The 11,353-nt window shown below is 40.0% G+C and overlaps 1 protein-coding gene across 1 annotated transcript in view; it reads left to right on the forward strand.

Moving 5' to 3' along the window:
* The window catches only part of SLC9A7 (solute carrier family 9 member A7), a 67,502-nt gene extending 63,760 nt beyond the window's left edge, over nucleotides 1–3,742 (forward strand). The window contains exon 17 of the mRNA XM_014892385.2: nucleotides 2,001–3,742. Within this exon, the coding sequence (XP_014747871.2) occupies nucleotides 2,001–2,249 (249 nt within the window). The 3' untranslated portion in view covers nucleotides 2,250–3,742. The remainder of the gene's footprint in view (nucleotides 1–2,000) is intronic.
* The last annotated feature ends 7,611 nt before the right edge of the window (nucleotides 3,743–11,353 follow it).

Consider the following 11,353-nt stretch of genomic DNA (forward strand, 5'->3'; position numbering starts at 1 on the left):
GCAAGGGTTCACTGTTCAACAGCACTAGAGAGACAGGAGGTGCTTTGGGAGCTTGCTGCAGCTACTTCACACGTGGCCCTGGTACAGCAATACCTTCTGGTGCTCTGTTAGCTCTGCCTTCCCCTCCTCGGTGCTTCTCCAAGGGCAAACACCATGAAAGGGAATGTGTGACAGACCTTCTCAACTTCTTTGGCTTTTTAAAACATAATCAGGCAACAGTCACAAACTGCCTGCTTCTTGCTCATTTTTCTGATTTTCATCCTTATTTGAATGCTTCTTCTTCAAAAAAATATATATCCAGGTAGCAGATTGTCTTAAACTGATTATTTTATTACCCTTTTGATGATTTTGGTTTTGTACATCAGACTTTATTTTTTTTGCAACTAAGAGATTGCAAAGGCTGTTTCTGCCAATTATAGCTGAACCCTTTAATTTCTCCCTTTTTTTCCTATTTAAGATGGTGCCAGTAGGTCAGTGTTTTCTTTGTGATCAAAAAAGCAAGTGTCCTAACCTATATTTGCTCTTTGAGAACAATGCTCTCTATCAGACTAACCCTGTCACAAAAAAGCAATGATAAATTTGGATGCCATTAAGGTTTTAAGAAATTAGCATTCCTTCAAAGTAGGGCTTGTCTTACATCAACACTGAACTGCACCATTTCTCTCGTTGATTTTGACAAACTCCTGACACCTCTTCTAGTCCTTGTGAGTTATATATTCGGTATCGTCTAGAGGCTTCTGCTGCTTTATTTTGTCTGATTATCTTTCTGACATAACGACAGGAAGCTTTCCCGGGAAGTTTTATTTAGCCAGGAGCTGCATTTTTCATCATGGACAGGTTAATCAGCATTTTCAATCTCCAGTGCCCTGAACTCCTGTTCTGCAGGAGAAGCAGTGCTTTCTGTTCACGTTGATCACAGACATCCCATCTCACACGGCCTGTGCCCCCCTTCCTTTGCCGCAGTGGAAGAAAATAATGTATTTTGAGAACATAGCCTGATCCGTGTCCAGCCTGCTGAGGGAACAGCAATGCACATTTCAGCTCCTGCTAAGCTGTACGGAGCCATTCATGTGGGGAAATAATTGCTTTCAGTTGCAAGAAAGCAAGATTATAGTACTGATTAGAATTTTCTTCAAATATGAAGAAAACCCTTTTTCTGACCAATTCAACTATTTTGCCTTTTACCATGTTAAACAGGAGTGGAACATGGTGCAATTGCTTGTTGTTGTATTATGCTGTGATAGAGAAGTTAAGTGCTTTATTACAAATTAGCAATTTATCTTCTCTAACTATATATTTCATCCCATCTCTGCCAGAATAAATTCACTGGGTTTTGTGAACCATCATTTCTTAAATTACTTTGAGAAGAAAATGCATCAGAACTAGTTACAAAACTATGAAGTAAGCACTTTGTTTTATCCATCCTTTATGGCTCGGAAGCATTCCAAAGAATTAGGTCAAGTGATTCTTTATTTAGTACCAGGTAAAAGTAAGGAAATAGTTTGAAAGAATATTGTCAGTTCTTGATGTATAACAAAAATGTTGAGGAATCCTTGAATACAGAGATTTCCGGCTTTCTGAATTCTTATGGACTTGCATGAAAAGTTTACTAATGAATTTGACTAATTAGCAACTCTGCATCTGGAGTGGCTCAACTGTGATTGATCTCCTGTACCGCCTTCTAAATTGTCATGCAAAACCCCAAAAAAACTCATCTCTTGTACTCCTGGTGTACTTCCAGTGCTACTAAATCCTGGGTTACCCGTTCCATAACCTAGGTCTTGGCTTCAGCTCCCTCTCATCTCTCCCCTGTAGCAGTAGTTATACAGGGAACAGTAAGCTGATTTGCAAACACTGGTTTCAAGGTTATTTTTAACATTTCTTAAGGTGGAACCTTATCTCTTCTGTATTGACATGTAGGTAAATTCTTCAGTTATGTTCTGGGCAAGGAAAGGTGCTGTGCAGTGTGTAAAGATTTTTCTTCTTTCTTTTTTTTTCAGAATCAGGAACAGCTTCGAGAAGAGGATTCTGATTTTATTCTGAATGATGGTGACCTTACTGTGACATATGGTGATACAACAATAACTGCAAATGGTTCCTCTGGCCCCCACACAGCTACCACTAACCTTGACAGCAAGAGAACAAAAAGTAGTTCAGAGGAAGCGCTGGAACGTGATTTGGGAGCAGCTGATCATGAAGTTACAAGCAGGGGTACCCGGCTAGTATTTCCTCTGGAATACAATGCATGATTACTGACTCAGTAAAAATAACTCTTTCTCTGTGGATCAAGGAAGACTGCTGGCCACTGTGTCACTTGAGGTGGGAGTGTTTATTTAGACAAGTTAACACGCATAAGTGGTTTTACTAGGGTCTGAAGATATTACCTATTTTTTACTCAAGATGCTGACAGTGGAGTTTTCTATATGTCTGAAAATAGACAAATGAGAAAGCTGGTTATTCTTCTCTTTCCAACTGCTTATCAAATCCAAGTATAACTAGCATGCTGCAATTGTCTTGTTCAGCTGCAGCAGCTCTCTCTCTGAAGAGAGATACGTGAAAATGTCATTAAACTGAGCTTGTCTTGGCTTAGCTTCAGAATGTGAAAGGACAACTATAAACTTGACAATTATTAAGAGAAAAAAAGATTGTGTATGTATCTGAATGTGGAGAGATCCATTGTTAACTTCTCTCATGAGACTGAGGAAACTCAAGTGAAATAAGACAGTAAACATTAGGGTTACAGATGTGTGAATGAAAGACTGGGGAATCTGTTACTGCAAAATGTACTTTATTTCAGGGAAAAAAAAAAAAAAAAAAGGGAAAATTTCTTTGCTGTCCAGCTGTTTAAATAGGAAGGCAATGAGAGCTATTTGTCCCTTTAGTTTTGGGCAACTTGACTATTACTCTTAGCCTAACTTCTAGTGCCTCAAAAAAACCCATCCAGCTTCCTGTGGTCTAAGATGTACCTGAAGCCAACATGAGCCTGGAGTCAGGCTCTCTCAGGTAGCAGTCACAAAGTAAAACTTTCTTTCATACGAAGATAGTTGGAAACTTGGCCTGGGGAAAACAGCAGATAGGAGGAGGAGAGAAGGAAAGAGAGAGAGGCAGTATTGAACTTGCATGGAACCAGGAGGTTTCATACTGCTCGGAAGAATCCATGGACTCTGCTTATAGTTCTTGTGTGTGATAAACAGCAAACATCTAATTAAACAGACAAACAAATACTACTGTTTTTACCATTTGTGACTATCCCAAAAGAAAGCTGTTTACCCTTGTTCTCTTTCGCAGAGTAGATGTGAAACTTCAGTGGGGCATTGCACAACAGCATATAAGCTACAGAAGTGATGAACTGTAGTATCATCTTAAATGTGAAAAGGGAAAAATCTCTGACTAGTATTTAGCCCACTTACACGTAGGCTAGCTTTAACTTATTGCTAAATGTTTTTTAATTTCCAGATGAGGAGATAATCATTGTCTTTGCCAGTAGTTGAAAATGTATGCTTTGAAGAGCCTTTCAGCTGTTTAAAGCATGCTAAAATGTGATTTCATTCTCATGTCTCAAAAGATTTATTTTTTTAAAGAGTTTGTGGCCCACTAACGTGATGTAATATCAATTTGTCCAAAAATTGTGTTTTTCTTGCTACCATTTCAGTTGTTCCTCTCATAAAATTGTGTGTGAGTAAATACCCACTCTGTTTTTCCTTAACTATTAAACTTATTGGGCTAACCTCAGTACATGAAATTCCTGCTGCAGAGGAACTTTGCAGTTGTGTTGTCTAGTCTGTTTTCTTTCAAATGTGTTCTTTAATGAATGATCTACCTCCCTGTCTGTCCCTCCAAGGTAAATTTATTAAGGGTATTGATCTGTAATGACTGTCTCATGTTATTAAGCGATGAGGAAACCAGGAGTCTTTTTGTGGAAAAATTGTAAGACCAATATAGAATCACAGAATATTCCCAGTTGGAAGGGACACACGAGGATCGTTGAAGTCCAACTCTTGTCCCTGCATAGCACCATCCCCAAGGGTCACACCCTGTGCCTGAGAGCATTGTCCAAATGCTTCTTGAATTGAGTCAGGTTTGGTGCTCTGACCACTACCCTGGGGAGCTGTTCCAGTGCCCAAACACTCTTTGGCTGAAGAGCCTTTTTCTAATATCCAACCTAAAACTCCCCTGACACAGCTTCAGGCCATTCCCTGGGCCCTGTCACTGGTCACCACAGAGAATCAGCGTCCCTCCTCTTCTCCTGAGGAGTTGGGGACTGCAATGAGGGAGCTTTGTTCTTAAATGGTGCAGAGTAACAAACCCTGATGATGATCGCTGAGCAGAACAACTCCTTTTCAGGCCTGCGTGTGTTCTGAAAAAAAAAACCAAACAATTCCCTTCATTTCCCTGGGAGCACAGGCACTTTATCAGTTAAAGCTGAGGAGTCATGAGCAGATCCTGTGACTGCCAAGAGCAGTGCTGCAAACAGGGGCTCAACACTGGAATTTTCAGGGTGCTTTCCATGAAAGGTGTTCCAAGCACTGCCGACGCTGGCTCCAGGAGCAGCTCTGATCCTCTATCTCCACTTATCAGAAAGGAGGAACACTATGACAAGTGTTTACACTCTGTGTTACATGTCTACTATGCAATGTAAACTGGCTTTTCTGATAAGCCTGGACAAGGGTGAAGTACCACATACTTGGTACTTGACCAAGTCTAACCCTATTCCAAGGATGCATGTTTTCTGGCCCATGAAAAGATAAAAAAAAATTATTTACTTTTACGATGAAAAAATTGCCTTTGGGGAAAGGACTGAAGGAATTTTAACTGGAGGAGAGAAAAAAAATCTTTTTTGGCTGAACTTCCAAAGAGCTGATCTGAAGCAAGTAAATAGCAAAGGTTAAAATGATGTCTATTATTAATGAAATGATGACTACTATGTTTTACTCCTGGGGGGAGGGAGTGCTCTCACAGCAGGAATTCTAGCAACCTTAACAGATATTGTGAGTCGCTCATGCTACTTAGGAGGCCAGATTCTGTGATTTTCATCTTTATAATAAGATTAGCATGGTCCTTCATGTATAATGTCAATTTAACTCTAATTGCAATCTCTCTTTAGACAGTATTGGTCAGCAGAATATCTTTTAGTCTTACTGGACAGTAAACCTTAAGAACTAATATGCTTCACATGCCTTTCAACGAAAGGTTCAGTGTTTCTTTTAAGTCTGAAGCAGCTCCCTGGAATAACATGCTTGACCTCAGCCTTGGCAGACATGGTGTCTGCTTCTGCACAAGTGTGGGAATGGAATTTGGATACTCTCAAGCCTAAACTTCATATGCTTTTCTTTAACATTTGGGAGAGGACCTTTTTGGGGGAGGAACCAGAGAAGTTGCAGATGCATCAGCGGGGAGTATTCCTCTCCAAAATTACTGAACTCATGACCCACTGAAACTTTAGAAGAAAGGGAAGACAACCCATGACTAGGAGACACAGACCATCCAGGAGAAAAGCAGCCAGTAAATACCCTGGACTGGCTATGAACCATCTTGGTCATAACTGGACTTGCAGAAAGTAGGACAAAGCTGCTGAATAGGTTGAACACATTTATAAGCTGAAATCATGTAGGTTAACAAATTCAAATATCCTTATATTGGAAAACACTCTTTGTAAGAAGCAGCCCCTGCAAACCTTCTTTTCAATGCAGAAGCAGGGTCTTGCTTCCCAAGGTTTAGGGGAGAGCTTAATATGGTGCAGTGAAAAACCACAGATACTTCTTGGTCTGGAATTTTTGGGAGTGCCATTCTGAAAAATAACTTCCAGTAGAAATAAGCCTGCAAAGTGAAAGAGGAGGAAAGTGTGGAGGAAACAGTGAATTACAAAGCCAGGAAATGGTTTAAACAGGCAACTCTACTGTGGGAACAGCACTGTAAACAATTGCTATTCTTAATCTTGCAGTCCTAAATGCTGAGAAGTTATGTTGGCTTCTGCATACCTTATCTAAACCAAGGGCAGTGGAATAATGCAAAAGTAATAAAACCACCCCATTCTAACAGATCACAAAATCAAAGGCTTTTACAGGGCAGCGCTGACTTGCTTCTACTCCAGAGCAAGGAAAGTAACTTTGAACAATTTTTTTAAAGTAACATCACATCATTACTATGTTTTCTTGATTCTAACATGTCTACAGTAATCTTGAGGGCAGTTCTATAGTAATATTAGTGTGATAAATACGGAGGTGCCTTATGAAATATACACACGTACAAACAGGATCCAAATGCTTATCTAATATTTGAATCTGTGTTGCAGATGCAAATGATATTTCATACCTTCATTTGATACTTGCAATTTATAGAAGTTTTTGTTATGGAAATTAAAGTTGTGACAAAGCAATTGAATATTAGAATCAGTTCAGATTTGAACAAGATGGTAATAAGATGATCTATCTGGTTTGGCTGCTTTATTCACTCTTCCTCTGGTACTTTTTTGATAATAATCTATTTTGCACTGCCCCATATGGACTTGCTGACATCCAAAATGCCAATAGGTTTGAAGATTTATCTCGGGACTGAACGTTAACTGCGTGAGACAGCTCATTATAATTTATACTGGAATAAAAGACTTTATTAGTTGCCTGCACTGTCTCTATCAGGGAACTTGCTGGTAGAGAAAGATATCTGCAGGGAGGGAGAGAAGCCCTGGCTTATAGAAAACCTGTAAAGCTGCCATGGGTAAAGCCAGCGCTCCTCTAAGGTTCTTGTGCAGTAGTACAGAGCCAGAAAGGATTTCTGTTCGTGCATGCAAGGGAGCAGCAATTTTTGTCCTAGGAAAATTAGAAATACTTGAGTTAGTTCTAGCTCTTATTAATATAATAATTTTTAATTTAGTCTTCTGAAGCCCCACTTCCTGCAGTTTTTAAACCTTTCAGAGCTTGAAAATGTCACATATAAACGCATTAGATACAGATTTTTTTAAAAAGAGAGAGGGAGCCAGAATAGTCAAATGTCACTTTGGTGCCTGAGTATAATTTCAAAGCTATGCTACACTGCTAACTTATGCAAATTTCATTAATTAAATGGCAATAATTTGAAATGCTGCAATTAAAGGTTTCTTTCCTGCTTCTAATTGAAAAAAAAACCCTCCAGATTTGCATTCCCTCAGAGAAAGTGAATGCCCAACTTAAAAGGCTTTTGCTGCAATGTTAAAATACTTAACTTTAGGCTATGAGAAATGAATTGGATTTATTTTTTAACTAGTAAAATCTCTGAAGTTATTATTACTGAGGCAGGGAGAAGTAGGTCATGCAGTTCCGTGTTGTAATATATTTATGACTTTTGTTTCCAGACTTTAGTTTAATCAGGGAGGTTATCCTCCACTGCCTGATTTTGAATTTCAGTCCTAAATTGCTTGGCTTGAATGTCTTGATGTTGACACAGATTAATACCAGAAAGCAGAACACCAGAAGGGATTCTTCTGGATTGCATCAGCAGATTAGTAATAGCTGTTGTGAAATAACAGCTTCCAGCACACGGGGTCACTTGAGGTAAGTTTGTCTGATTTGAGTTTGGGATATCAGAAGTAAAGAAAGAGAGGTAAAATCACATGACCCATAGCTGGTTCTGGTGGAGCAAGGAGAAGGTAAGCTATCTAAGAACGTCTCAAATTTGCTTCCTTCCTTTAAGGAAGACTGTCTTTGCAGTTACAGGCTGGCTGCTACAGGTTGCCTGTTAATTAGTTTTGGTCTGTTCATAATGCTCAAAATCAGAAGCAGCATCTAACCTGAATTTTCAGTTTACCCATCTTGTATCCTCTTGTCACATATGATATAAACATATCAGTAAAGTTCCAGGAGGTGTCTTAGGGTTACTTCAAACATAAACATGCACTAGGTATCCAAAGCATATCATGCTATCCTGACTAAGACTGCTGTGGTAGATGGTCTGTCCAAAACTTGGTGCTTCAGTTCCCTTGAGACACCTAAAGCCTGCATGGTATGGTAAGTTCAAGCTGGGTGCAGTCTAACTACTATTAAGGGAGGGCTGTAACATATCTTAAGTCCTATCCTTCCAAGAGACAAACACAGTTTCTTGTGTGCAAGAAACTGAGTGCTACTGCACCAAATGTCTTTAACAATGCTACGGTACTTGGTGTAAGCAGAGGTTAGTAGAATTGGAATATAGTACTGTATCTCCTGACACATCCTCTTTGTCATGTTGACACCTACACAACAACTGACCTTTCAATATTTGCACTTGAAGCAGAGAGGGTGTAAGGAGAACAGCAGCTCTGTGCAGTACCAGGGCTTGGCTTCTTGGTCTTCAGCACACCAGTGGTGTGCAGGTCTCTGAGTCCTAGTTTTGGAGCTCAGTATCCTAAAGAGGTTAAATGGCAAGGAATTATCATTTAAATACAACAGTGGGTGGGGAGAAGAGAGAAAGCAAAATATTGTGAAAGCTCTCCTGTTGTGGGGATAGTAGCAGTGGAGGATGGGGAATAAACACCTGCTGGGCTTTCTGCCACTGGCTGGCTTGTGTGCAAGCTCGGGTAGACTTTCATTCGTGTGGACAAGATACTGCAGTAACTTCAGCTTTGAGTCTCTTACTTGAGGCTTCATCTAAGCATTTTTTTCTCAAGAGAGGAAATGTTAGTGCTGCTTGGAACTCCTGCTCTGTCAACAAGTTTCTGTTTAGGTATGAATATGGTATTGGTGTTCTAGGTATCAGCATCATCTTTCCATTTCTTATTACTTCTTAACTTCAAATAGACCTTGGAGTCACTGGGAAGTAGCAGGTACAAGGTGGTGGTAGCTTTTGTGGAGTTCATTGTTTCACACTGAGTTAGACCACTGGCTGCACTAGAACAAATAATCATGGTTATCATTTGTATCAAAGTTATCAAGTCAGAAATATGTCTTCTCTTCTTATTTGGATGATAGTAATGCAAAACTTACTATGGCTTGATACATTTGTGATACACATGAACATTGTGTTTTATCTCAGAAGTGAAAAAGGCTGATACTGTCAGGTCTTTCCTCAAGGCAAAACCAGCAACTCAGCCTTCTTCTCACAACACAGAACTGATTTGGAGTTCTCTTCCTTAAGATCTGATTAATGGTTTCCACCTTGGAGCATCCACCAGTTGCTTTGATACCCTTGTCTTTTAGGAAGGGTTTCAAGGTACAACCAAAGGCAAGTATTATTGTTTCAAGAAATAAAATACAGATTTACATCAACATGGCTGGGATAGAGAGGCGTTATAACTTCTAAATCTGTTGTTAGAAAGAGTGAAGTGCAGACAAAGGAAGTCTGGATGATATACTTCATTTTATAAGATATTTGGAAAGTCCTTTCTCAAGAAGTTTTGGCTCCTGCTGTCTTAGTCACTGTAGGAAGATGAATTCATGAGGATTAATAACTGACCATTTATTCTCTGTTCTGTTTCTTATCTGTATACCAATTTTCATAGTGCAGAGAAGTTACTAGCACTGTCACCTAGAGGTTTGTAGGGCTGAATCTGGAGAGGGGAATCATAGGAAAAAAGTGGGGGATATTCAGTTAATTTTGGAACCCAATGTTGAGTGTAAAATGGGGTGTTGCACTTGGTGAAAACCATCGCCAGTGTGTGTGCGCCTGCATGTGCAGCGGCCCATAAAATAGCTGCTTGTCTGTCAGAAAGAGTTTGGAATCATCCTGGTTAGTGTTCAGAAGACAGCAGGAGTGATTAAAAAGACAATGCTGAAGCCAAACTCACAAACCATCTGTTGCACTGTAAATCCAGTGCAGGAGCTGCTCACCAGTGCTGTCCAGAGCAGCGATGTGTGGGTGGCTTTGCCAGTCCTCTGACAGGACGTGAGGTGCAGCCTTGGCAGAGATACCAGAGGAGAACCTGCTTTGTCTTGCATTATCCTATCATATATAGTCAGTAATTTTTCAGTGTGCTAACATCAGCTGAATATTTGAACTGGATCAAAGGAGGAGTGGAAATAATGAAAAGAGATGGTGATCAGAATTTAACTCTGCTTGAAGAGCTACAGATGTTCTGCACACTGACTTTCTTTCCCTAGCCGTTCTATATTTTCTTAAACATACTTAATAAAGGATATTTGTCAATCTAACGTTGCTTCTGTTCCAAGACTAGGGCACCTCTGCTATGATTGAGTTCAATATTCTCAAACCAACTGAATTTTGTTAATCTGGGTATCTATTATTTTTCCTAACCAAGAGTGAGTTCGCAAAGTAAAAACTATTCCTGCTAAACTAATCCACAGTCTAAGACAAAGTGATTTCTGAGAAGCACTTAAAATAATCCATGTGTGTTTTGAAGTTAGGAGCTGTTTTATTTTTCTTTTAAAAAGAATAAAAAGTGACAGCTTACATTCAGTTTTTGTGCAGGGTAACTTGAAAATGTGACTATTTCTTTATCCACTATGTGTCCTAAGACATTTGATCATTGAAATAAAATTATCAAATCCCTCCCTATTAAAAATCTTAAACAAAACCATGTCTGCTCTCTTGTTATGGGACAAGAAATCAAATTTAAATACTAAATTATTACATACAATCTGAAAAAGGTAATTATAACCTGAGGTAAATGTACAGCTATCTTGAAAGCACCTTTTGTCCAAGAAAGGATGAATAATTAAATGCATGCCACAGCTATAGAGAGAAACTTGGTTTATGGCACAAAATTTTCTATAACAATTGCAGTACTGAAATGCACGTCTTTTGCTAGAACTGCCAGCCTCATCTGCTCAGCAGTGCTTTTAGTTTTTACAGTACCATGAGGAGAAAATGCTTCTCCATGGTTTGCTATGCCCCACTTCTCTCTGTACATTTGTCATCCTGTGCAGAAAATTGTTTCTGTGCTATTACAGTTTGTCTTGTGTGGTAGGTTTTAAAACAGCAAATAGAAGTTGCACTCAGTGGGAAGCAGAGCTTTCCTGGCGTCCTCCACTGTGCAGGAGGCAGCCAGCTCCCAGACACTGGACCAGATGCTGTGGGGTTGGATGTGGCTGTGGAGCTCCAGCCACCTGCTCCCACCCAAGTCCCTGGTACTCAGCTCTTGATAGGCCAAATGCCAGCTGGGTTAACTGAAGAGTGGGATTTGAGCCGTGTATATCCATGGTCAAAGATGTGGTTTAACCCCAGCCAGCAGCTAAGGCCACGCAGCCACCTGCTCACTCGCCACCAGTGGGATGGGGGAGGGAATTGCAAGGACAAAAGGGAGAAAACTGGTGGGTTGAGATAAATACAGTTGAATAGGGAAAGCAAAAGCTGTGCACACAAGCAAAGCAGAACAAGGAATTCACCGTTTCCCACGGGCAGGCAGGTGTTCAGCCATGTCCAGGAGAGCAGGGTCCCATCTCACACA

This window comes from Sturnus vulgaris, chromosome 2 (assembly GCF_052056855.1).
Source record: "Sturnus vulgaris isolate bStuVul1 chromosome 2, bStuVul1.hap1, whole genome shotgun sequence".
Taxonomy (NCBI): Eukaryota; Metazoa; Chordata; class Aves; order Passeriformes; family Sturnidae; genus Sturnus; species Sturnus vulgaris.